The sequence below is a fragment of the Scedosporium apiospermum genome (genome assembly GCF_000732125.1).
Source record: "Scedosporium apiospermum strain IHEM 14462 chromosome Unknown SEQ_SAPIO_0121, whole genome shotgun sequence".
NCBI classification, from domain to species: Eukaryota; Fungi; Ascomycota; class Sordariomycetes; order Microascales; family Microascaceae; genus Scedosporium; species Scedosporium apiospermum.
The window spans coordinates 549,482-576,001 of NW_015971822.1; the positions used below are offsets into that span (position 1 = coordinate 549,482).

Here is a 26,520-nt window from a genome sequence, read left to right on the forward strand (position 1 = left end):
GTTGCCCAACCACCCTGATGCTCTTTCCACCCTTCGATGGTACGTACCAAGTTAGGCATCCCAGTCGAAGCTCTCTCCGGAGCCTCCTTGGATCATTCATATCCCTCTCTACAGACCCCGCAAGAGCTTCACACAGACGATGAATTCCGTCTTCTAGAATCACCATACGCAAAACAATCGATACACTGTCTGTGTTGACACATGGCACATCGAAGTCTTCGTCCTGGTCCCCCGGACTTGCATTGCCCAAAGCTGTGCTAGACAAACGGCGCCGAGTTCCGAGCTTTGAGAGTCTGCGATGGTTAGACTCATTCACGGAGCACGTCGTCGGCCCGGCATTCTTGGTTCCAGTAATTGGCCGACTACTTTACCGCCTCCCGATCCAAGTTGCTATTCGATCCAACGGGCCTTGCGTGCTTCAATCCTCTTTCCTCAGAGACTCCCCTGGTTTCTACAACAATCGAGCGCTCTCAATGATTTACCTACGTCCAAAGTATGTATTCAGGACATGCATCCAGTATTTATGTGCTTTTCGGGATGCATACGACACTGACTCGGTCCCTACAACAAGCATGGGATAACGAGTGCATGGGTCTGTGCCTCCTCAATGAAGTCTTGTCAGCCGCCTTTCAAAGTCAGCACAATTACCCAATGGTGTAAGATTTTGATGCAAGTAAGCTTACAAGCTTACGCTTTGCATTCTTCCCTTTGGAAAGGATTGTCGCGGGGACGATTGGTTGGTCGGGTCAAAGGTCACATTCTCGACGAACGATGAAACTTGGGAGGGTTCCTGCCCCCGATTATATCAGCGATGCGGAAGACTGCCCTCGACGATTCTATTCTTGATCTCCCGCTTTTCCTAATAACTAGCATCATAGTCGAGTCGAAATAGTTGGAGTAAGGTAAGAGCCAGGTCGCCTTGAAATACTTTTCGTACCACATTGGATTCACCCACACTCGACTACTAATTCAGGATATCTGGGACTGGGACAACGATCGTTATCAGCCCGAAAGGAATAGACTCTCGCCAACAGCGTCAGGAGAACTTGCCTATAAGTTATGGAAAAACTAGATCTTGTTGTTGTGGGGGCGGGTGAGTAAACTTCTCTCGGGGCTGCTCTTGCGTCAATGTGCTCATTGAATATTCAATACAGGTTGGTATGGTCTTGCTGCTGCCAAACAGTACCGCGAACTTCATCCTGATCATGCCATCGCCATCTTGGACTACGCTTCGACTATTGGAGGCGTATGGGCTGAGCACCGGCTCTATCCCGGGCTCAAGTCAAATAACCTCCTAGGAACCTATGAATTCCCCGACTTCCCCATGGATCCTGCTGTATTTGGTATCCAGCCACGCCAGCATCCCACGGGGCAAGCCATTCATGCATACCTAACGGAGTACACAAAAAGATTCGGCTTTTTCGACGACATACGTTGTGGAACACATGTGTTGTCTGCCGAGCACCAGCCGGGGGGAGGATGGGTTTTGACAATCCGTCCAGTAGATAGCTCGGACCGACAAGATGTGAAGGGCGAGGAATCGATGATCTTCGCCCGCCGCCTCGTACTTGCAACTGGGCTGACCTCAGAGCCATTTATGCCACGTATCAAAGGACAAGAGGACTTTGCCAGGCCCCTGTTTCACGCGAAAGACTTTCTCAAACATTCAGAGACTGTTAGCCCGGAACACACGAAGAGGATGACTGTTTTTGGGGGCACAAAGTCTGCTTGGGATGCTGTCTACGCCTACGGGACCAAGGGTGTTCAGGTTGATTGGGTCATTCGTGGTAAGTACCGAGACACAGCAGCGAACTTTTATCAGTGGTGAAGCTGACGGACGAGATTGCAGAGTCGGGCCATGGAAGCTGTTGGATGGCGCCGCCGTTCGTGACTCCCCTGAGGTTATGGTTGGAAAAGCTTGTTAGTACGTCTCACTTGCGATTCGTTCGAGAAAGGTGTCCAAATCTGATCTAGGATTATTAACTTGTATCTCTAGATACTCGACTCCTTACTTGGTTCAGCCCCTGTGTATGGAGTGCAGATGGTGGCTACTCTATGATCCGCTCATTTCTCCATGGTACGGCGATAGGACGCACAATCACGAATGCTTTTTGGAAAATCCTTGGCTCCGATGTCCACGACCTTTGTGGATTCGATAAACATGCCGAAACGTCGAAGCTCAAGCCATGGACCACCGCCATGTTCACTGGCTGCACCTTCAGCATCCTCAACTATGATACAGACTTCTTCGAATTAGTCCGGAGCGGCATCGTCAAGGTGCATATTGCGGATCTCGATTACTTGAGCGAAGGGAAAGTGCACTTAGCCAACGCGACCCGAGATGTTCTCGATTCCGACGGAATGCTTTGCGCGACCGGCTGGAAGCATGCCCCTGCCTTGAAGATGTTCCCAGAGGGCATCGAGAGGGAAATCGGGCTCCCCCACCTCATCCAGAATGGAGATGATGAGCATGATCTGGCCTCACAGGCCGGACTATTTGAGAGGGCTGACAGAGAAATATTGCAGCGGTTCCCGAGTCTCCGCAACCCTCCGGAATTCAACAAACGATACAAGCCCCTTATACAACAGGGGGCGTTCAGTACTGATGAGCCCGGTGCACCCGAGTCGCCCCTCAGTCCACCCCTTCTCTACCATTTCATCGCGCCCGTGTCCCCTAAGTTCCTACGTACAAAGGACTTCGCGGTGGCAGGGGGCGTCATGAATTTCAGCAATGCCCTTTGCACTCACATCCAGGGTCTGTGGATCGCGGCCTACTTCGGTGGAAAGCTTGCGCGTGACCCGAGCAGCGTTCTTGCGGTTAACACAGCGGAGGCTGTGGGCGAAATGGGACAGGTAGTTAGGAAAGACAAGTTGTCGCTGGACGACCTCCAGTACGAAACAGTGCTGTACAATCGGTTTGGGAAGTGGAGGTACCCTGCAGACCATGGATGGAAATATCCTGATTTTGTGTTTGACGCCGTTCCGTACATGGATGTGTTGATGGCGGATCTTGGCCTCCAAATCCATCGAAAACGTGGGTGGCTGAAGGAAATTACGGATCCGTACGGGCCCGAAGATTACATCGACATCAATGATGAGTGGAAGAGAAAGTTTGCATAGACAGATACACAGGTTGGCCTCAGCATGGTCGGTCTCATTTCCTTGAATTGAGATGCATTAATGGTCAAACTGGTGGATAATGGCCTGATCTTCGTCTTTGTATACATCAACTGTCACTTTCCCCGAGAGCGAGGAGAATCTGATTTTTACTTGTGCTGATGTTGCCAACTTTTCAATTCATGTGGTAGAGAAAACCATCTGACGTTTCTCTCAAGGGCCGCCTTTTGACCTGTTACGAGCTGAGGTGCCACAGTCAAGGTCGTGGGCGCTAGCTGTCGTGCACAAACCGTCGTTGCTGGAGGCATTGGTTTCATCTGCTTCCCAGGACGCCAAGGGGACTGCTGCACAGACGACTGTGGTGCCTCGAGCTTGTCAAACGCCGGTGCGGGCGGTCCTTGGGCTGCAGGAGAGTGTGAGATCATCGTGGCAGGTCGGATATCATGACAATATTGGCCAGGAATTCTTCGCGACGGAGAATTTATTTTATGTCCTGGGGATCTCGATCCCCTTGCGATAATTTGTCCGGAATAAATACCAGGAATTTTCGGACAGAATCGCCGTCGCGTTGGAGCGCGGGGTGGGCAGAGGGGCAGATCTCGATTGATCAAAGCGTGCTCAGCGGAATCTAAGAAATTGCATGTCCCATGCCACTTACCCCATGGGACTGGAATGACGTTGGTAGCAGCCCTATGTGGTTATGCAGGACTGGGACACCCTTGCGACACGATTTCAGACGTGATGATACCGTCCTTCTCGCGAACCTGGGAGTTTGTGAATTCAAGCAGCTGAAGGCATGGGACTTGCCGGGCCGTGGCTGCCCCTCGCGTTTCAGCTTCGCAGCGGCTCGATTCCTGCCCGTTCTTGGGTGCGGGCAGATGCATAGAGTAGGATCGGGATAAATGTGGATTGACTCGAGCATCGTGGCGCCTTTGCCAGTCTGCTGGGTCCGAACGCTTTATCTTGCTTAACAATTTACCTGATCCCCTCTACTCACTCAAATGCCGCATGTTGACCAGAGCTTCCGGTTAGCCATGAAAATCAGACAGAAGCGCAGGGATCAGTGTGATCTCCCGCGCGCGTCGCATGTGGAGAGAGAGGGGGATCGGAGGTATCCTAAGAGAGGATGGGTTGAAGCCAAGGGTCGTACGCCATACTGATCTGCTCTTGGACTACGACCTTACACCGTTTCGCCCCCGGCTGTGGTTCATCGTACGTTCTCTTAACTCATCGAAGCAAATGGTGCTATTCACGCATCTACGATAGCCAGCATCACCCATTAGGGGGTATTCTACTACCGCGGCCACTAGACCATCATGGCCGGCTTCTTCGTTCTTTCCCAGGCAACGGGCTGGAGGCGCGCGGCTGGACTCAACATCCTTCTCCTGGCGCTGCTCTTCGCGGGCCTTGTCATCTCAACCTTCTTCGTCGGCGAGCAGACCCAATCGTTCATGGGCAACTACCTTTTCTTCGGGGGAGACTGCGATAGGACGAGGATATACAACTTCGCGATTCATTTGATTCTAAATATTGTGGCGACACTCGTCTTTTCGGCCGCGAATTTCTCGATGCAGGTCCTCAACTCGCCGAACCGAGAAGAAGTCGATGCAGCACACGCGAAGGGCAGATCCGTGGAGATTGGGGTGCCATCTCTCACAAACCTGTTCTTCGTGCTGTCAAAGTTCAAAGTCTTTGCGTGGCTGTGCTTGCTCATTGCTTCGCTTCCCGTCCACATGCTATTTAACAGCGCCGTGTTCGCGACTGATTTCCCAGGAAGGCTGTGGAATTTGACGATAGCTGCTGAGCCTTTCGTGAATGGTGCAGGATTCTTTCCTCCCGGAGCCAGTCTTGCTCTTCCAGGATTCGAGCCGGGATACGGTCGCGAAGTTAACGCTAGCTCGTTTCTGGCAAATACTCCTCAGGTAGTCCGCGAACTTGAAGCTATTGCGGCAACCGCAACGACTTGGAGGCGCCTCGAGCCTGCGAGTTGTCGAAAGAAGTATCTCAAATGCCACGGTGGGCGGAACTTCGAGGATCTCGTCGTCGTGGTGAACACGGCAGGAACCACGAACACCAGAGGATGGACGCGATCTCAGGTATTTGATCTCAGTCCCTCCGCCTCATCAGACTGGGACAGCCTCGTACCGACTAATCAAGTGAACTCGCTGTGGTTCTCTACCGTGTGCGAGATGATTTCCCGGCCCGCAAAAGGCAGCAAAGCATGCATACAGTCTTGCGGGCGTGCGTTGGGGGCCCACGATGCTCTCGTCATTGACGATCCTTTGAATAACCCGGAGAACAACAAGACATGGACGATTCAGTTCCAGGAATCACAAGACGAGTCAGGGGATCAGATATCCAGATTGTCGAGGGACGGATTCCGGTTCGATGAATTCAATAATCTGGACGTCCAGTACTGTCTTGCTCAGGAGTCAAGGCCGCTGTGCAAATTAGGGGTTTCTCCTCTTATGATGGGTCTCTCAGCACTTTGCATTGCCTTGATCGCAACGCTATCTCTGTAAGTCCACTTTGCTATGGTCCCGCGAGGTGATATCCAAATCGCTGACTGGTTCCAGCCTTGTTCTGAAGAACATTACGGATGACACGTTGGTAACCCCCGGAGACGCCATTGCTTCGTTTATTGCCGATCCGGACCTTACAACGGAGAATATGTGCACCCTAACCATCTCTGATAAACCAACTTTGGTCTCACGATACATTATGAGGAAGAAAGGAAATGGCAGTTTCGGCCTTGCCACTCCACGCGAGTGGACGAAGAGAGCCAACTACAAGGGATCCGCTGTCTCATTGCTTAGTTGGTTTCTTACCTACGCCTTTCACCTCTGGGCACTGAGCATCCTCGTCTTTTCTTACTTTAGATTTGGTCCTAGGAACTCAGAGAATGGACGTATGACGAGCCTGGATGTTCCTGAGAACTCGTTTCCTTTAGCGCTTCTCTTTGCGAACAAGCCTCAAGTAGTGTTGGCGGCTTGTTACTATCATTATAACGGGCTTGTCACTCGTTTCTTTGTTGAAAAGGAGTGGAACTCGTACAGTCTTGCGTATCAACCATTGAGGGTAACGACGCCCAGAGGCTCGCAGGTTTCGACCTATCGTCTCCAATTGCCCTTCACGGCTAGCATTCTTCTTATTGTTATCAGTGGGCTACTCCATTGGGTTCTGTCTAACACGTATTTCCTGAGCATCTTCGAGGGTAGTAAGTCTAATAAGTCTAAACTTGGATGCCAATATTGCCCTAAGCTCTTTTCTAACCTGATGTTTACTAGATTATCTTGGCAAAGACGGAGCCGGTCTCCGTGATGTTGAGGACGGCATCGGTTTCGAGCCAAATACTCTCGTCGCTCTCAGCTACTCCGTCAAAGCATTGCTAATCCTTAGCATTGTTTCGTTCGTTCTCGCTCTCCTGCCTTTATTCATCTCTTTTACCAAACTGAAGGGCGACATGGTTATTGTTGGAGCCAACTCACGGGTGATTTCGGCAGCATGCCATGTTCGTCCGATTGGAAACGAGGCTCGGCTAAGCAACGCTCCGTATTCCCCGTTTGTATTTAAGTCGCCCTGGATACAGGATCAAGCCGTAGAAGGCCAGAAACTTATCGGCCCTGCATCACCCTTTGAAGAAAGATCTCCAAGGGACACGAGGTCGATGACGATGTCGATGTATCGGCCTCGAGCCATGTCAGATGCGCAGTTGGTCGAGCCTCCTACCCCAACGCCTTTGCTCCAAGCGTGGCCGTTGCCATCCCCATATTATGCGAGGTCTCCACGGGACACGAGGTCGGTTACTTCGTATCGTCCTCGGGCAACGTCCGAGACCCAGACACTCGAACCGCCGACCCCAACGCCGTATCGGCAAACAAGGCCACTTTCGTCGATTTATAACGTGAGGTCAGCAGCCGACACCAGGTCACTGGTATCGGCACGTTCACGGGCCGCATCTGATGCAAACACAATCGTCCCGCCTACGCCAAGAGAGCACGATCGCACGTCCTTGCCGTCAGCGAACGATACAAGGCCAGAATCTTCTTATCGCCAGCGAGCGACGTCTGAGGCGCGAACAATTATCGAGCCACCCACACCGCCTTCTGCTGAGCAGACCAGGCCGCCTTCAGTTTGGGGACAGATGAAGTTCGAGCCGAACCACCAGCATGATCAGGCACCCCCGCTTCCGACCCCCGGTTTAGAGCCACCAGCAGCACCCTGGATCGATAGCTATAAGGATGAGAAGATTTCACCCCTCGCTCAAACCATTCGCCTCAACGAGTCGAAGAGGAAGTTACCCGTCAGCGGGCTTAGTATCATAACCCCCGCGTCACAGCCCGGAAGGAGACTCCCATGGGCAGGTAACGAGAATGCTGACTCGATGCCGACATCTACGCCAGCGACGCCTTATCGTCCTCAGAGCGCAATCACTCAGGGCGGCATGATGATAATGCAGGAATTCAAGAATGAGAAGGAGGCGCGGAAGGCAAGGTTGAGGTTGGCGAGGAGGAAGTTGAGGTGGGGCGTGGTTGCTACGATTGTCCCTCTTGGGGATCGGTCAGCTTCAGTTCAGTTCTTCTTCCCTGCGAGAAAGGAATCAAGTATGGGGATTGGGCATTTGACATTTGGTACGGTCGAGAATGGAGTGGTCCGACCAGAGGTGGGAAGGACTTACGAATGAAGAAGGGAGAGAGAATGAGTGTCAAAGCTCTGGTGTTTTTGGGAGGCTTTTGTTAGATACCCTTTTCTTTCCAAGACACGATACAGCACAATAATGAAGATTAACATCAATTAGAAAATAGGTTAAATGGTACAAAGTCTCCGCTGATTCCACAATCCCGTGGGCCCGCAGTCCCGAGGACAGATGCCGGGTCATTAGCCCCTGTCAATCATTCTCCAGACCAGAGAATCCAAAGAGAAATTACCCACCCTGACCAGACCCGGGCTCGATTCAAGCACATTATGCCGAAGGCACATTGGCAAAAGTGGAATCAACCGTGGCCTTCTCCCTGAGCAAGAAGTTCTCAAAGGTCTGGCATTTACTGCCCCATTTCTTGGCAGTCTCCAAGGGGATCCCGAGCCCCGAGTACCTGGTGAGCCGCTGGCCGAGCAAATACACATTGGTAGCGATCCTCGCGCTGAGCTCCTCTTCGGAGAGGAACTCGATGCCGACCTTCTTTCCGGACACCTTTGTAAGCGTCTTCACAAGCTCAACGGGGTTTACGATTTGAGAAAAGATGTCGACTTTTTGACCGTTGTACTTTTCGGGGTCAAGTAGCGCAGCGGCGCTGACGATGCCGATATCGTCGGGATCAACGAGGCGGATCTCGTCTTCGGCCCGGATGCCCGACTCCCAAATTCCGGATCCACCGAGATCAGGGAACATGGGCACGCCGGGGGCAATGAAATCACCCATGAACTTGCCGGGCTGCAACCTCGTCCACGTATCGAAGCCAGCCTCAACCACGGCGTTGAAATTGTCATGCTTACTCTGGATAAAGGCGGTAGCCACGACCAGCCCAGAAGACGCCAGCAGCTCGGGCAACTCATCGTGGCCAAGGACCGAGGCGTACGCGGCATGCTTGACGCCGGCTTCCTTGGCCGCCGCGATGACGGTCTTGGCGTGGCGCGTCTCCTGGGTAAAGTCGGTGAAGGAGGGTGAGAAGTTGAGGAAGATGCCCGTGCAGCCCGCAAGGGCAGCCTTGAGGGACTCGGCGTCGTCGTAGTTGCCCGGGAAGAGCTTGACGCCGAGGGCTTCGAGGGCCTGCGCTTTGGGCGAGGAGGTGTCTCGGACGAGGGCGTGGACGGTGACGTCGGCGGCGCGAAGGTGGCGGGCCGTAGCGCCGCCTTGGGTGCCGGTTGCGCCGCAGACAAAGATTTGGGGAGACATGGTGATTTTATTGATTGGGATGAGAAATTGGTTTACAGAAGTCTAGCACGGGGTTGCTTGGTGAGCTGTTTGATGTGATTGATGTGATTGATTGCGATGCTGATGGATTTGAGATGTCCAGTTTCTCCCCTTCATGTTTCCACGCGATTGCCAGTGCCGCCTTTTATAACCATTTCAATTTCCTCGATATCCTTCCGAGGTTATCATGTCCGCGCACGCTGGTGAGATTGACCTCCGCGATGGGGACCTGGGCGGATTTCCATGGAGTTCCACTGTGACACTGGACGACGGAACGGAATTTGCCGTCTGTACCTCCTATGACGGTCGGCTTACATCCACACGTCCCGTCGGGGATTACGAAGCACGATGACCGTTGAGATGAGAAAGAAATGCAAACGAGTAATACGGCGAGATCACATCGTGGAGTTGCGGCGTCAAAGTTGCGGTCTTTGGGCGGAGTTCCGCAGAATTTCGGAAGTTGCCGGCTTACAAAGACATCAGCATCCGTCAGCAGGCGGCAGTGCCCACGACGATGATCGCGAAGGAAGGAACAATCGGGATGATGTTCATCCCCTTTTTTTTTGTTTTCTGTGTTTTTTTGTGTTCTTCTTCTTCCAAGATACATGTATATTGCAATATCCAGTGTATCCGTCCTTGTTTTCGCCCCTCTCTCTACCTCTACCGTTGAAAGGAAGAAACAGGGCAGAAAGCAGAAAGCCAAGCCATGTCGATGACCGCTGTCGAACGCGCAAATCCGCCGCCTCGGCGCAAGTCCTGCGCTGCGTGCACCAAAGCTAAGAGACGCTGCGACTTGGCCCAACCTTCTTGTCTCCGCTGCGCAGGTCGCGGAATTGAGTGCCACTACCCCCACGGCATCCGGCCCAATAACAGCAATAGGTTGACGTCCCTCAGTAGTACTCCCAGCACTCCCAGCACCCCCTCTTCCATCCATGCGGCCTCTGTTATCCTGGAGGCGCCGGTGCCGACGACCCCAGTCCTGAACAAGACCACGGAGACTTTCGCCTTCGACGCACTGCTGGACGAGTTTCTCACTCGGGAACCGGTTTCTATGAATGGTGTTGACTGCATGTCGTATGGGTGCGACCTGGTCCAGGAACCGTCTCCTCAATCTGGATCGATTGATCTGCCCGGGTTGGATAATAATAATGACCTCCTGATGGCGGGTGATACGGGTCAACTGGTCCCCCTCGACATCGGTTTGCCGGCTCGTTGGGCGGACCCAGGGTGCTTCGAGCCTCTGCCTCATGTCATTGCCGACAGGCTTGAGTATTCGCTCGAGTTGCTTCGCAGGACGCCCAAGATGCTCGTCGAGGAGCTCCGGGCGCCTTGGTGCCACTCGTCTCTGTACGAAGATAATATGCCGAAGTCTGTTCAAGGTATCTATCTACACCCGCTCATCTACTTCCGCACGCCCTCGTTCCTTTGCTTCATGGTGTATTACTCTCGTTACTGTGCCGAGCGTTCCTTGTTCCCCTGTTCCCGTGCTGTTTCTCACCCCCTGACGCGTTTCTGTGTGGGCCACCTGACTCCTTTATTGCTGGGGGGCGTGTGCTAACCTACTTCCTTCCGCCCGTAGATGCTATTGCATGCTGTGCCATGTACAATGCCAGGAACAGCCTCAATAAGCCCTTCATTATGAGGATTATCATGTCCCGCACCAAAGAGTTAGCCGAGTCCCCCATCCCGTCTTCCCCGCTGGAAGCCCTCGCTCGCTGCCAAGCCCTCCTGGTCTATCACCTGATGGGCCTCCTGGACGGCGATATCCAGTTCCGCGCCTCTACCGAGAGCACCATACCCCTCCTCAGGGAGGCGTCGACGGCCCTACTGCCAGTCATCTCGGCCCACGAGAGCCGGTCCAGTAGTCTCACCAATCTCACCAAAAGCACGCAGGAATTACCCCTCTTCCCCATCACCGAGACCGAGGCGTTTTGGCGCTCGTGGATCTTTACGGAGTCCGCGCGTCGCACCTGCCTCTTCACCCTGCACTTCCTAGTTGCCTACCAAATCCTGAGCTGTAAGGGCCCGCCCTCGTGCGAGGACACGCTGCTCTGCGAGGAGTGGACGCTGTCGACCTATTTATGGACGGCGCGCAACGCGGTGGACTTTGCCGTGGCGTGGAGGGATAGACGGCACCTCGTTGTCAAGTGTTCTAGTTTCGAGGATATGTTTCGGGAAGCGGAGCCGGACGACCTTGATGAATTTGGAAGGATGCTAATGGTCTCGTTTATGGGCGCCGAGCAGACGCGGGGGTGGTTTGCTTCCAAGGGAGGCAAGCTGTGACCATCGCGAGTTCGGCCAACGGAGAACTTGGTTGCTCTATAGCTTCTTAAATTGCGGTCCTATAACACGCTACACTATTAAGCCTATATCGCTTCGACTACTTGGTGAGTGCTGGAAGCCATCAGGTCGAAGTGACACATTCACTCCTTTTCGAGGTCCCTTACTAGGTGGGAAGAGCTATGGTACGCATTAGGAGGTTAATCAAGATTCTCCGAGATTGCCAAGGACATTTTCGATGGAGTGTGGTGGGAGGAGCAGAACACACACCCCTCCCAAAGATTGGAATGTTTACAAAAGAGCTTCATAGCGGACGACGCCCCCCAAGGCCGGTAACCCGAGTACGAAAGGCTACTGCGAGTTGTACTATTCACACACTTAAGCTATGCTGAAGGCCTGCGAGGTCCGATTACCCGTCAGGCCGTATTGGATCCGAAAGTGCTTGGTCAAGGACAGAGTCGTCTGATATCATTTGCAGACAAATTATAAGACAAGAAAGAGGGAGGAAGGAGGAAAGAGAAGTTCCGAACAGCAAAAGCCAATTCCGGGGGGAATAGACGACGAAGCCCATACATGAGACAAAGTTTGATTCTCGTCAGCGAGGATGTCATTGATATCGTGAGCCTCTCTCATGCGTCCAGTTCTAGTTTCAAGCGGAAAGGAACTCGTTTCCCCGCCACGTGGCATAAAAAAGGATATCAACCTTTTCTGGGATGAAATGGCAATTCATTAACCTTCGGCCCTGGTTTTTGCTTTTGCTCGATGGACCTATTCTTCGGTCTCGCCGCTGGCTCGAGTCGTCCGCCACGTGGAATAGAAGAGGGCCTCGGCGGGTTTCTTGCTCGATCCAGTATCCCGAGGGACTCGGGCCTGGTTCTAAAGGGATTCTTTTAGTTCATCAGTTCGTCTCACCACGTGGCGCATAAGAATGTTTGGCTGTCTTGGGGGGTTAGCTGGTGATCATTATAATTGTTGAGACGGCATGAGATGGGGAAGAACGAGCAGAAATATCGTATGCCACGAGGCTATTAGGAGGATTTTTGGGTTTCCATTATGCCTTGGGCCGGGAAATATGAGAGGAAGAATGGGTTTGTGGGGCGTTTGCATTGATGATTTGCAAGAATGCTTTCCGGATCTTTGGATTTCTTGTTCGTTTACCTGGCCCTTACGATCAATCTCATTTTTATACGACATGAAGAGCTTCTTTTTGTCAGCGACGGATGGCTGCAGTGTCAGTTTGCTGCCAATTAAAAGAGTCTCTGGAGGAATGGATGCCGAGAAGCGGGCAAAGATGGTTTCGCTTGTTGTGATTTATACCTGCAAATTGACAATTTTGAGCTGCATTCCCTCTCTTATTTTCTCTTCTCCTTTTCCTGTATGCCGTGCTTGGGGAAACTGGTGTCCCTCCTGGCTAGGTTTATTGATTGTCGATCACCTTTGGATCTTCAGGGTGCAGTTCAAAACGACATGAGTCCATGGGCGCTGTGGGTTCGAGATGGATGGTCAATTGGCATATTAACATTCCGGAGGCTTCAATCCGATTTAGTGACGTGCGGCTCGCCCAGGACGATTTTACTTGGTATTCATTCACGAGGAGCTCTCCCACACAGCCTGGACTTATAGGACAAGCTGCTATAAGATCTCGGGGGCGATCCGGAGTCCGGATATTGGAGAAGCGGAGAAGCTCCCCACTCACCTCGTGGCTTTTGATATTTTCAATTTCAACAGAGAAAAGGATCAAGCCGTCAATATGATACGATGGGATTCTTATGCCAAGATTCTCCAATTTTATTTAGAGTTTGAACTGGCCCTGAATCTACTTTCTGTTTTACCGGTGCCTTCTTTTCCTTTGCCTCGATTTTTATTGAAATGGATGTTTCGCTGGTTACCACCTCGGCCGAGTCAACGCTCCTTGACGTATTACATTCACCTTCGATTTGTGAACTCTACAAGATCCATGAGAGGCCTTCTGATACACAGATTTACTCATCCTATCATTAGGAGACTCCAGATCAGCATGTCCTGGCCAAGTCCGGTTCTGTGACTGTAACCGTGGTACGCCTCCTCCACAGACTCATCACTCCCAGCGGCTAAAAAAGTCACCGGATGAAGCGAGAAGAAGTCTGAAGGCTGTTCGTCAATTGTGGCTCCCCCAATTCCGAATTAACCATTTAATTTGGCAGAGCGAAATGGTTGCCCCCATGGAGGCATGCCCCGATAATCTGGTTTTCACTCCGATCCCTCCGCCAATGTGTTCCACTTCCCTTGAAGCGATGGTCTCCCCCCTCAAGATATCGTGGGCAGGATGATAATATGAATATAATACCACCAATCGGCTACCAAGCCATGTTAATATATTGTTGTCGAAATGCACACACCCCCAGGTTTTCTTCATTTCTTTAGCTCCTCCGGCCAAAGGAAAAGAAGATGAACCTGCAGGCCCATGCCGCGTAGCCAGCATTTCCCGCCGTGCGTGCCGTTTATCTCAAGATTCTAGTGGTTGTATCTTGCGGAGCCGAGAAGTAGACGAATGAGAGAACATATAATCCTCGATGATCCAGCTCCCTTTCTTCCCATGGGTTCTTCTCTGTCGGCGACTCCTTGTTCGTGACTTGGGTTGATTCTGTTCCTTTCCCTTTTCTTTCCTTCTTGTCACTAATCCGAGCTTGTGAGAACTGGGCTTCTCAGTTGTAGAATCCTCTTGAAGCTCGTTAGCCATGCATCTCTCCAAGCTGTCAGTCGTCATGGGCCTTGCCCTTGCGGCTTCTGCCCAGAAGATCAAGTTCCGTAAGTGATCCTTTATCTAACACATAAGAAGTAGCTTCCCAGGAAGGCTAACAAGGTATAACCCCAACAGTCCCCCTCGGCGACTCCATCACCGAAATCACCTGCTGGAGAGCCGATGTCTGGGACATGCTCGCGGCGGAAGGCCTCACAGACGAAGTCGACTTCGTCGGGTCCCAGACCAACAACCCGCAGAACTGCCGCGCCGAGTCGGGCAACTTCGACACGGGCCACGAGGGCCACTCTGGCTGGCAGGCCGTCGACATTGCCAACAATTACATCGATGGCTGGGTCGAGAAGACGGTGCCTGACATTGTCAACTTTATGCTTGGTACCAATGACGTGAATATGGGCAAGACCGTGCCGCAGATCATTGGGGCTTACGATAAGATGCTTGCTTCGATGAGGGCGGCGAACCCCAAGGTCAAGGTCATTGTGAGTGGGGTCCTCAATGATTTCTCTTCTCCAGTTCAAGCTGGCTAACGTCTTTTCACAATAGATTGACAAGATTATCCCCCTCCCATTCAAGAACGGCCCCATCGTCGAGGTCAACGGGCTCATCCCCGACTGGGTCGAGACCAACTCCACCCCCGAATCGCCCATCGTCATCGCCGACTGCTCCGAGGACAACGGCTTCATGGCCTCGATGCTCCGCGACGGCGTGCATCCCAACGCCGCCGGAGACACCCTTATTGCCGACCAGGTCGGTCCCCTCCTCATCAAGTACATCAAGGATGTCATTGCCGAGCGTGGCGGGGGTGCCGCCGAATAAAAGGGAAGCCTTTTAGAGTCGACTGTTCCAAGAAAGTGATGCAATCGGGTTGGATATTATTTTCTTCTCATGACGAGCGGGGGTGTCGTACAAGCTTTCATTTAAAAAAAAGACACATATGAATGTGTAAGATAGATTGACTGTAGTGGGAATAGTTATTATAGCGGGAGGTAGTGAGTGAGTGGCATTGACATCTTCTTCCTATTGCTTGATCCGTCCATCACCCACGAGCCACGTCTGAAGAGTGCGGAATAGAACGAACCGTTCGACGTTGCCAGGACGAATAATTGCCAGTCCTCTACTGGAAAAGAGAGGATGACGAGATTAAGCCGAAAAAGAAAAGAAAAGAATGAAGGAAAAGAGACAATGATACGGGGAGGGTAGGAAAATGGACAAAAAAAAAAAAAAGAAAAAGAAAAAAAATGGAAAGGATGTTGATTGCACTAGCCCGGAATCGAACCGGGGGCTAGTCGAAGCTGCGGAAAGGTGGCAACGACCAATTTTACCACTAAACCACTAGTGCCTTCTGTGCTGCTGGTTGATCTCAGCGTCCGTGAAAGAACTTTTCTAGGGTGTTTACGGCCTCTGTCTGTTGTTCACGTGGTAGGAATAGCCCGGAGTGCAATTGTCTTCGCCTGGACTTGGACCTGGACGCTGCGCTGTTCGTGCTGCGTCAGGACGGCAACTTCAACTGGGCTCTATTAATCGAGTCGCTGATCCATGAAGTTTGTTACATTTACTTCGTAGTTTCCAATTACCTCTACGAACTTCTTTTCACTCATTGATTCGAGACTGCCTGATATGCAGCCATGGTGGTTCGTCCTATTTCTCGAGGCACTTTTCTAATCCCAACACCGCCCGCGACACCACAATGGGAGACGCCACGAGCGCATTTGGTGTCGAGCGGAAAATGACGAATACCATCACTGTCAAGACCTTCTGCGCGATTGAATGCCCCGGACTCTCGCTTCTCAAGGTATACAAAGATGGAATTGTTCTTCTGACCCTGAATTGCGAACCCCGTCTTCCACGGAAGGCTCAGTTAACGTCCCGACAGAAGTGTGATTCAAGGGTGCATCATTTCAACAGTAATATTTCATTTCAGGCGTAATATGTACAGAATTCCTCAAGCCCCACCGTCCACTGGGGTATAGAGAAAGAAAATTAAGTTGTGTCTCTGATTGACCAAAAGTCTCCGTCGAGATCTCCTCCCATCATAGTTTAGGGAGTAGAGGCGTGCCAGTCCAGTTGCATGACTTCCCACTCTCCAGCAAGCTAAGGTTCCTCCTTGGCCGGCTCCTCGGGCTCGGCGGGTTCCTCAGGTTCAGCGGGCTCCTCAGGTTCAGCAGGTGCCTCACCCTCGGTGGGCTCTTCTGGGGCCGGTTCCTCGCCCTCCGCAGGTTCTTCACCTTCGACAGGTTCCTCGCCTTCGACGGGCTCAGCCGGCTCTTCACCCTCGGCGGGAGGGAATGGCGGGGGTATCTGGGGAACGCTAGGAGGAGCCGCTGGCACGTCGGGCCGTGTGGGGGTGGGAGCGGTAGGCGCGCCGGGCGTGGCGCCACCGGGAAAGCCGCCGCCGAATCCAGGGAACCCAGTGATGAGCGGGTAGCAGATGTAGGGAGTGGGGCCGAAGAAGCCGCCGAAACCGCCTCCTGGGAAGCCGGGCACGGCACCGCCTGGGATGGGGATGTTGGGGATGCCCGGAGTGGTCGGGGGTCCGACGGGGGCTATTTATCATGTCAGCGCGGGCTTTTTTTTTCTGGCCATGTTTTTGTTACATACCGGGCTCTTCGGGAGCTGGTTCCTCGCCTTCAGCAGGCTCTTCCGGAGCTGGTTCCTCTCCCTCAGCAGGCTCTTCTCCCTCTGCGGGCTCTTCTGGGGCGGGTTCCTCGCCTTCGGCGGGCTCCTCAGGCTCCTCCTCCCCTTCGCCTTCACCTGGCGCTGGCGCCACGACAACGGGGAGGTCAGGCTTCACCTCGCCCGACTCCGGAGGACCAACCTCGGGGGCTTCGGGAGCCGCGGGCTCCTCGGGGACCGCAGGGGCGTCGTCATCCTGGCGGCGGTGGTGGTTGGCCGGGTGAGCCAGCGCGAGGCCCGATAGATACAAAGAAATGAGAAGAAGCTTGTTAAGCGACATCTTGATCGACTTAGGGCGGATGTTTTCCTTGCACAATGTTCGGTAACGAAGTTGATCTGCCAACACGGAAGCGACCGTTGCTCGGGACCGTAAAAGAGACGGGGGGGTTTCCTGGGTGAAAACCCGGAATCACAGCCCTGATTTATAGATTGGGGTCGCTGCTAGAACCCCGCTGGGTCTGAACCTCCAATGTCGATCGAGAACGAGCCGTGGTCTTTTGCCGTTCATTTCGTGTTAAGATGCAAGCTCTCTAACCGATATATTGCTTGTATGGCTGAGGATGAGCGTCGGACTTCCACTCTAGCTTCTGCACAGGCCATGCTGATGCAGGTACGAGCTGCACCACTGACATCAAGCACTCTGGCTGCCCCCGGATCAAGAGAACATCAAGATCGATGAGGGGAACGACCTATCGTTTCAGTGGAACATTTAGGCATTCGACAAACCGGAATGGTCCACTCATATTGGGACCTAGTATTGACCTCTTCATGATATTTCAGCTACCCCTCCTCCCAAGTGCAAGATGGAAAACATCCTCATTTCAAAAGATCAAAAGAACTCATTCGGCACGCTCTCGACTCACAACACCAGGAGCCTGCGATCTTCCGGTAATCACATCGGTTCTCCCATCTCCATCCACCTTCACATTTTCCGTAAACTTTTGCTCTCTCATCATAGCAATTGCACGGAGACAAGCCGAATCAGTCGTCGAAAGTGGGAAGGCAATCAAGTTACCCTCCGCCAATATTTCTTGTCGCTCCGGCCCCCGCACTCCTGGAACATTCCTCGAATTCTGCCACGCCGTCTTTCTCAGCCATTCATTGGCCGGGCTACTAATTTCAAGCCGTGTGTCACGGAACAAATGGCAAAACAAGCTTCTCGGTCTCCGGTAGTCGCTTGAGCTGTCCCTTCATCTTCTTCTCGTCGTGATAATATCGAGCGATGCAGACGAAGGACAGCTCCGTGACCCAGACTGACGTCTTATTGGTTACGAAAGGCCGTCGAATGTTCCTGGCCAGGGATTCCGTTTACGACCGGGTGCATCGAGCCTGGGATAGCGTGATGTAAACTCTACTATGTCGGCCGACACACATTCGATTTGTTCGACCTCGACTGGCGGCCATGAACGTGTGTCTCAATGTCTCAATGAGGACGCCTCCTAAGATCGGCTTCTGCCTTGTCCAATTCCCCATTTGATGTCAGACCCGCCAGATGTGACATTGGCTCTCCAGCTTCCCTCCGTGTTTCATTCCACAGCGATGGCACCCATGTCAAACCTTCTTTATTTCATGTTCCCTTTTAATGACATCAACGGTCTAACTCTCTAGCGGACAGCACTCAACACTCGCTTCGACATCTTAGCCTCTTCCACTTGGCAGGCCCAGGTTCTGTAACTCCCAAGAAATATCGGGCGACAGCGCGCGATATGCATATTAACACTCTCCCATCTACAATCGACCCCACCAAGTTTAGCCGGGCTCTCGTTCGGCATATGGCCCCTACCGGTGAGGCATTACCATCAAAATTGCGGGGTTCTAAGATGAGCATGGGATGAAAGGATGTGAATTTACGTCTCGAGATGTATTTTGCCGGGAGCTCGAAGGTGTTCCCTCCGTCTCGTCGCATTCTTTCACATGAGGTGGAATGTTGGGAGAGGACGCACATGTCATAATTCTCAAGGTCGTACTCTACTAGTGATTGGATTGGAAAAGGGGCTCTGCTGGAGCTAGATTCGGTGGGCTGTCACAGCTCATTTTATCGTCACGATTTCCCAGGTCATCATGACAGAAGAGTATTTCATGGCCGAAGTTTCCATATATTGAAGCCTGTAAAGTCGGATCGCTACCAGAATCAACCAATGATTCAAGGAACTTCTGCTCAGACTACGTCCCCAGTGCTGTCTTCTGTTTAATTTCCAAACGAGAGACTCAGCTTAAGACTTCTCTTGCTCGTCCGTTACTACTCCGCTGTCTGTTGAGGAGGTTGGAGTGAGGGCCTTTTCCAAGGTTGTGGACGACGCCACCGATGCGCCGTTGCCATTTCCATCGAAGGTGGACGTAGGCACCTTGATTAGAGACAGGGCGATGGGGACTTTGACGTCGTCGGTGGGCAGAACTCGGTAACCGGTGCCAGTAAATTGGGCGGGCTGGCGGCGGAGCGAAGCGAGGAGACGCACGGAGCGGGCGACGGTGTGGATGTAGGAGACGCTGTCCGGGATTTCTTAGCAAGATCAGGTCTTGGCAGACGGAGAGTAGGGGAATCCGATTTCTTACATTACAAGGACAGTGAGGATCAATGAGATTTTGGGGAGGGTGCACGACGCACCCTCCGTCTCTTCACCGTTGAGCTCTTTGTGGGCGGAACTGGCCGACGGCCCGTGATGATATCCTGCTCGACGAAGGTTAGAAACTCCGGTCTCACTTTGCTATCCTGATGGACCCAAGGTGATAATACCTTCTTGACCGTGATGGAAGGAGCGTCCTCGCCCAAGATCCGCAAGCGCAAAGGCCTGCATAAGGAGACAGACAATATCTACAGCGATGGCCTTCTTCAGGAACCGACTAGACCTGTATCCTCCACGCAATTTCCCCACGTACGCCATCGATGTCGTCACGACCAGCGTCGCGGCAGCCTAGATATATCATTAGCACCAACGTGGCCCAACGCGGCAAGAAGAGACGTATTCGACGCACGCAGAAGAAAACCCCAGGCAGGCATCCCGAGGGCCCTGCCCTTGTCGCACGGAGGTAGAAAGCGACGGGGACCGCCACGGCGAGGTTCGCGAGGAGCAGCAGGAGTTGGACGCGCCTCGAGAGTTCGAGGCGGCGGGTTAGGCGAAGCGGATTGCTGCGCTCGGGGTCGTTTGGCCGGCGGCAACGACGGAGGCATGGACGAGGCATTTTCGGATGAGGCTGGCGATGTATGGATCTCGTCGATTCGCGATGAAAGAAAGGGAGTCGCTAGGTTTAATGTCGAGGGAAAGCGGTCGATGGGCTGTATGCGAACCGGATGGCAAACTGGGGAGAGGAAGGAAGGGGAAAGAAGCTTCAATTGGCTGTGCCTGCGAGGGAGACAATGGATTATATATTCTTAAAGGGCAGTTGCAATTGAATCTAAGAAAGGGGAAGAAGAAAAGGCAAATGCCCGCAGGTTCTCGGGTGTGTCGCAAATCGCAATCGAACGCGAGAAACGAGGCGGGTAATCACTTCGCCGATGTATCTCGGAGGGAATCCGAGGATGATTCGGCTGATGGGACTATTATATAACTCGATTGGTCCTTCTCCTTTTATGTTCTTCTTCTCTCTCCGAATCACTTCGGGACTCGTTGGGCGGCGCGGGTGAATCCTGAATCCCTCACCCTCTCTTCGAAGAGGGATTCAAAAAAGGGATTCGAAAAGGCGGGGGTGTCGAGGTGTCGAGGTGTCGAGTTTGATTCCTCTTCTCCGGCCCCCAATTCCTCCGGCTTTCTCCAATCCCATTCTTCCTTCCCGAGAAAGTCGAGCCCAGCTTTTCTTTTTTCCTCGGGGTTCAGCTGGTTCAAGGAGTAGGTTCGGAGTTGCCTGGCCTGGCCGTGGAACTTGCCGGCCTACCCCTGCGCTGCTCCACAGGGCAGTGCTGAGCTATGAACTCTATTCTTTGCAGATTGTGGAGATTTACTGGCTGGTAGCGTCTCCTCCCATCCCTGAGTCGTCTTGGTCTGCGTATCTGCGTGTCTGCGTGTCCCGATTCGGGGACCAATTGCCGTCCCATGCCTGGTAGTGTAGTATACTAGGCTGGTACCAGGCCCGGCTTCCGTCCCTGGACTGTGGAGGGTTCGCTGCTTCAAGATTGGGTGGATTTTGCGCCGGCTCGAACTTTGTTTTCCTCTTTATCTCGGGCGATGTACGAAAAAGGAGAAGTAGAGATTAGAGTACAAGAGAAAGAGTTGGAACGAAGAAATCCGAACGATGCATCTATTAAATTCACCGATCCCGTCTTGGCATGCGGGAGCCGGTCTGCACCCCGCGAAGGGCCCGTCGATACTTCTAGATGAATTCGGGCATTTTCTAGAATTGGCGTCGCTGCCTGCCTCGCTACTTGCGGGGATCTAGTTAATTAATCTCTCCCAACCTTTTGACGCGTTCTTCTTTTTCCAAGACAATGCCCTAGTGTTCAGAGCGAAGTATTGGCCTTCACAACATTTTACTACGAATCGATTGCTGCAAGTCCTTCTCAAAACGAGATGCCAGTTGGTGGAAGATGAAAGACGGGATCATAGGAAGATACATAGATGCATATCTAATCTCTGTCGCATTCCACGTATCCACGCTACACCCACCCACTCTCGCTGAAAGTCCACAACGGCCGTCGAGGGGAGCAGGATTCTTGATCTTGGCCTGGAACGTCTCCTCATGCATTGTTTCTGGACGTATGTTGCTGTGCCAGTTGGTATGATTCCCAGGCTCAACAGACGCAGCTCCAATCAGGGCCGTCAATTTGGGCATTGGTGCCAAGGTCGGTCACAGCTCTTCGAGACCGCCTTCCCTCTTCTGAATTGTATGCGGGTCTGTTTCCAAGTCTGTCTTGACATTTTGTGACCAGGATAGTCAAACCCGAAATTGAAGACGACGCTTTCTTTCTAAGCATCGCCCGTAGTCGAAACCTTTGCCTAAATCTATGTATGGGTTTCCTCCCCCTTCTCCAGAGGAGTCCGGCGGGCAGGGACCCATGTTGAACCCAAGCCATTGAAGCGATTGCCTGCGTATGCGACGCGCAGATTTGGGCGCCCCTGCTCTCCCCACAAGCCACAATGGTCAACGGACCCCATCCATGGCACGGACTGCTTGCTGGCTATCAAATACTGCCACGACCAAGGCTGCGGGGCACAGATTCTCATACTAACGGCCTATTCGGTCTCAGAGAAAATCTGCCGCTCGCCTTGTTAAAGTCATACACCTACCCTCCAGATATCTCTAGGTTCGCCGTAAAACGCGAAGCACATCACTTACTGTCGAGATATGCATTCTGGTGAAGAAGAAGTGGTGCATTTTTCAGTCACAAAACTGTAGCACTTTAGCAAGCAGCCACCTCCCAGGAGCCGTTCTTTTTTGAGATGCCTGTTGCCCTTCCCAAAACTTGTCCATGTGAGTGTTTCTTCTTTAGACGCGAGGAAGCCACATTACCTTAAGGTTAGGGTTGCACTATATCGCCAGGAGTCTGAGATGTTTGTTCCCTTATGCCATATCCCAGTGCATTTGGATTAGCCTCGGGTTTCTACTAGTATATTGAGTATATTAACGGGCCATGAATGGAAAGCCGCCCGAGAGACTTGAAGACTCTAAATGTGCTATTTCGGAAGATCCGGAGTGATTTAATAAAGAAACAATTAGAAGACTAAACTACCCTTATTAACAATGGCATTGCTCGCGAGGGCGCATACTCGTTCTGGAGTTGTCCATCGTCGCGAAACTGAGGGTAATCGTGTGCTGATGTTTCAGCCGAAGACTACACTCCAAAGCCACAACTGGAAACGTCAATTTTTATATGCCACATGCAGCGTCAACGCGGAATCATAGTGCAAGGCTTTGGGCAGGCCTTAACCAAATACAAACCAGAAAACCTGGTTTCTCATGGTGCCCGTTTGGGACAACAGTTTGGGACGGAACTCTTCAGCTGAGTTCAGCCACTGTTTTAAATCCTTGTCCAGGAGTCCCAAACCCGAAACTGGTCGTGACAAAGAACCGCTCTGAAGGATAAAATGGATCTGATTTGATGCTTGACATGAAGAAAGACCTACTTACCCTCGAGCCAGTTGCCCTTCACATGTGCGCTAGATTTCTCTTAGTCTGATGAACTACATATACAATAATCTCGGCTTTGGAAGATGCACATAGACTAAAAGCCTGGCTTCTTTAGTCTCATCCTAAGGAATAATGAGATTGTTAAATCTGGTCCTAATAGGGCAGGGAGTGGATGAGATCTTCTTTCCAACCTCTCAACGAGAAGCTGCTGTCATTCCCTTCGAGACAATTTGTGAGGGGAGTGTGTGGTAGTTGCGAGCTCTTTTTACCTTCAAAATGAATCAAACTCGACTGAATCTTGCGTCGACTACGCAAAGGAACAAGCCAGGGTCTTCCACAGCCTTGGGCCTTCTTCTTCTGGCGGTTGCCTCTTACCCTCCTCTCTCTTTATTTTCCCTCCTCAGTCGGAATCCGTCAATCAATCTCTTCCTCCAACAAACTTCTCGACACAATCCACCAACCCACCGACACCGACACGACATTCCCCGTTTGAAACACCATCTCCTCACTGTATCATTTGACCAACAAAACATAAACATGGATTCTCAAGATAACGGCACCGTCAAGTCCAAGAAGGGCGGCAAGGGTAACTCTGCTGCGGCTGGCGGAGACGCGCCCGTCATTTCTCAGGCTGACGCCCGCCTTCTCGTCGAACTCCTCGTTTCTTGTGGCAAGTCTGGCAACGGCGTCAAACCTGATTGGAACCATCTCTCCGAGAAGCTGGACATTGCCAGCGGTGGCGCCGCGTAAGTCTATCTTCACCAAAAATATTCGCCCCATTCCCTTCCGTCTCCCTCTCTCGCCCCTTCCGCTGTCAAAATTGGTTTTGTTTTCTTTCCCTCTTTCTCTCTTCTTCATGTTTTCCGCGACATATGCTAACCTCTCGGCTTTCAATTGCAGGGCCAAGCGAGTTGAGCGCCTCCTTAAGCGCTTCGACTATAAAATGAGCGACATCACCGGCGGCAAGATGCGAGGGGGCCCCAGCCCCAAGAAGACGGACTCAGCCACTTCGACCCCTTCGGGCCGCAAGCGCAAGGTTAAGCAGGAAGACGACATTAGTCCCTCTGCTAAGCGCGCCACGTCGGTCCGAGCTATCAAGAAAGAAGGTGTGTCTAACTTCAAGGTTTTTTCTGGTAAATCTCTGTTCCTCGCCCTGCTGGAACAATGTATCCCTGGACAGCTGCTAATAACTTTTCTGCCTTAGTTTTCGAGGAGGATGATGACGACGCCTATTCCGCTTAGAGGTTTCGACTTCTCACTGGGTCTTTTTCGGAGGATTTCCAGGCAATATGACTTCAGGACTTCACGTAGCATGAAGTGGCGTTGGGATTGGTAGTATGGACAGTGAACAGGAGTCGTTCAGATTGGCAAGTTGTAATTAAGACATGTCAACGAGAAATTGATCGCTTTTATTTCATATCTTGAGTCTAAATTTATCCATACCCACCCCCCGTGAAACAATGATATTCTTCCTTAACTTCGAGCCCGTCCCTGCCAATTTGCTTTTCGGACCCGCCATCTTTCTCACCTCAAGAATTCCTAAGTCAGGCAAGCAGTTCTTGTGCAATCGTTAAGCCCCATGATACCCATATTAGGTTTTGGGATGCCATGCCTGTCACGTTACCACTTGAGTCCGGTCTTCTCCCTTTGCTCAACCATGTGGATAATGAAAGGAAAGGGGATGTTGACATAGTAGTCACGCGACGCATCCAAGAGAGCCTTTTGGATAATACTAGTATAGTCGCATGACCTTCTGTGGCCCTCTGAGAGATAGATGAGTTTCTGAGACAACCCCCAAAGTTGATTTACGAGGTGTGCGCAGCTCTCACGAATTTCTCCCGGATTCCCCGGGAGAATCGCATGCCTCTCTGCCATCATTAGGCTCCAAAGACTCCCGAGCGCCAGACGGCTGCATTCAGTAGAGCGGGCGGCATCGGCGGAATGACGGCACAAGCCCTTTTGTGAAGAAAGTTGATCGACTATGGTTTGGATGCCCCGCAATATTTTATGAAGAAAGGCGAGCCTTAGTTCTGAGATTAAACCTACGTCGTAGCAGATTGAGAGATAAGTTAGTACAAGGAGAGATAGCATCGTCCGATAGGGTGACAGACCACTCACCTATGGCATCAAATGGCCACAGAGCCTGAGACGGCTCCAATGCGGGATTTCCACCAAGAACCAGCCCCCCCTCGTCGTTTATGGATGCTACCTTTGCCAATTGGAAGGCCACCTCCTGGAAAACCCGATACTTTCCAAGTTCCCATGATATGTAGAGAGCCATTAGCATACGATCTATTCCCGCCTCACAGGTCTCTCGCCAAGGACAGAGAGTGAGCTCTCTGTTCTGAACAGGCATAAAGGGTTGGTAGGTTCTAGTGGTCTTGGCGAGCCAATTTGCCGCCCATGGCCGAACCAAGGACGTCATATCGTACTTGTTCGTAAGGAGAAGAATTTGATATATGAGTTCGACACTAGGGCTCCTGGCAACTTTGTCAAATTGTCCGTGGGACTGCGTGCAAGATTGTAAGCATCGGCTCTGGCTCATCGTCAGGGAGTGATACAGTCCACTGTCCCTGGGCGGGTTTAGCCTCTTTGAAGTTACCGTAGAGCATCTTCTTCCAGACAGGAGATGCGCGCCTCATTGACCTTGAGCAGACAAGTACCTCTTGTTCCGGGGACTGGGTCTCGCCGCCGACCAGGAGGATAAGGTCTCCATCGGGATCCATCACAACACGCCTATTAGGCGTCGGCGTACTGTCAGACATGGCCGTTTCAGGGGTATGTTGGAAGTGACTGGGATCACGAGTAGCCTCGGCAAGGAGTTCTTAAGCCCCATACGGGCTGAGGCTTTTCCCTATGTTCGTGTTAGGTTGATTCAAGAATCAAATTCTGATGTGGGAAGAAACTAGAACATGAGGTTTGATCTCTGAGAACCCGCATTTCCCTCTTCTGTGCCTGACCAAGAACTCGTTGTGTAGGAAGGAACGACGTTAGTGGATTGAATGAGATTGTTGGACTTCTACTAAGCAGGGAAACAGCCAGGGAGGATCTGCCATTGGAATTATTAGCTAGTTTCTTTTTCGGCCGGGCTCTTTTAATATGTCTCCAGCCGCCTGTTGCCCGTGATAGTCTGATCCCACGGTGGCGGCTGCCCACTGGGTTGATATACAGGATACGATCTAGGAAGGAGTCATCTCGACTCTCTCCAGTGCCCAAGAGAGAAGAGCGGAAAGCAGAACCTGAGAAGCAATTCACAGTCCGTAAATCTTCTGATACATGCCGTTTAAGTTGACCGCACTTTCCCGAAACAGGGAATGAAATAGAATATCATGTCATATAGTCTGTTGATTCTATGCTGCGGGTTAATATCGAGGCCGCAGGGGAAAAAGGGTTATACCTTTGCTACCTTACCTTTCTGCCCAATGTCTCAAGTGAGCTTGCTTTTGTGAATCCAGCAGTCGGCGGCCTCTACGGCGACGTTCCTCACGAGGATGCACGCAAAGTTTCCACGGCCGGATTAGCTCCTTGTATATTTGTAACTACCCTAGACGTCAGCTTGTTAGTTTCAGTTCACCTCGACCTGCCTGCTGTAGAGTCCCCGATGTTGGTCTGTGGGTGAAACTTTGTGTCGCTTCGGCCTTGTTGCTTTCAGCTTTCTCCAGACCAAATGCAGTAGAAAATCATGGTGACCAAGATACTGTGAGGTTCTCAATGCCGAACTTGATCGCGGATCGGCAGT

At 52.0% G+C, this 26,520-nt stretch overlaps 6 protein-coding genes and 2 pseudogenes across 6 annotated transcripts; 5 read left to right on the forward strand and 3 right to left on the reverse strand.

Moving 5' to 3' along the window:
* Positions 1 to 1,059: 1,059 nt before the first annotated feature.
* Positions 1,060 to 3,120, forward strand: SAPIO_CDS8220 (annotated as a pseudogene; the record flags this gene model as incomplete).
* Positions 3,121 to 4,433: 1,313 nt separating this feature from the next.
* Positions 4,434 to 7,801, forward strand: SAPIO_CDS8221 (uncharacterized protein; the record flags this gene model as incomplete). Its single annotated transcript, XM_016789904.1, has 3 exons — positions 4,434 to 5,635; positions 5,694 to 6,334; positions 6,405 to 7,801. 3 exons carry the CDS (start codon positions 4,434 to 4,436, stop codon positions 7,799 to 7,801), a joined length of 3,240 nt encoding a protein of 1,079 aa, XP_016640167.1.
* A 279-nt stretch (positions 7,802 to 8,080) lies between these two features.
* SAPIO_CDS8222 lies at positions 8,081 to 9,010 on the reverse strand (annotated as a pseudogene; the record flags this gene model as incomplete).
* A 724-nt stretch (positions 9,011 to 9,734) lies between these two features.
* SAPIO_CDS8223 (uncharacterized protein) lies at positions 9,735 to 11,311 on the forward strand (the record flags this gene model as incomplete). The annotated part of the gene is made up of 2 exons (XM_016789905.1): positions 9,735 to 10,506; positions 10,608 to 11,311. The coding sequence occupies 2 exons, from the start codon at positions 9,735 to 9,737 to the stop codon at positions 11,309 to 11,311; spliced, it is 1,476 nt and encodes a 491-aa protein (XP_016640168.1).
* Positions 11,312 to 14,025: 2,714 nt separating this feature from the next.
* On the forward strand, positions 14,026 to 14,864 carry SAPIO_CDS8224 (Carbohydrate esterase family 3 protein; the record flags this gene model as incomplete). The annotated part of the gene is made up of 3 exons (XM_016789906.1): positions 14,026 to 14,095; positions 14,166 to 14,527; positions 14,592 to 14,864. 3 exons carry the CDS (start codon positions 14,026 to 14,028, stop codon positions 14,862 to 14,864), a joined length of 705 nt encoding a protein of 234 aa, XP_016640169.1.
* A 1,275-nt stretch (positions 14,865 to 16,139) lies between these two features.
* On the reverse strand, positions 16,140 to 17,001 carry SAPIO_CDS8225 (uncharacterized protein; the record flags this gene model as incomplete). The annotated part of the gene is made up of 2 exons (XM_016789907.1): positions 16,140 to 16,591; positions 16,647 to 17,001. 2 exons carry the CDS (start codon positions 16,999 to 17,001, stop codon positions 16,140 to 16,142), a joined length of 807 nt encoding a protein of 268 aa, XP_016640170.1.
* A 1,933-nt stretch (positions 17,002 to 18,934) lies between these two features.
* Positions 18,935 to 19,901, reverse strand: SAPIO_CDS8226 (uncharacterized protein; the record flags this gene model as incomplete). Its single annotated transcript, XM_016789908.1, has 4 exons — positions 18,935 to 19,208; positions 19,275 to 19,389; positions 19,465 to 19,633; positions 19,695 to 19,901. The coding sequence occupies 4 exons, from the start codon at positions 19,899 to 19,901 to the stop codon at positions 18,935 to 18,937; spliced, it is 765 nt and encodes a 254-aa protein (XP_016640171.1).
* Positions 19,902 to 23,318: 3,417 nt separating this feature from the next.
* Positions 23,319 to 24,023, forward strand: SAPIO_CDS8227 (uncharacterized protein; the record flags this gene model as incomplete). Its single annotated transcript, XM_016789909.1, has 3 exons — positions 23,319 to 23,527; positions 23,682 to 23,887; positions 23,986 to 24,023. The coding sequence occupies 3 exons, from the start codon at positions 23,319 to 23,321 to the stop codon at positions 24,021 to 24,023; spliced, it is 453 nt and encodes a 150-aa protein (XP_016640172.1).
* Between the last annotated feature and the right edge of the window lie 2,497 nt (positions 24,024 to 26,520).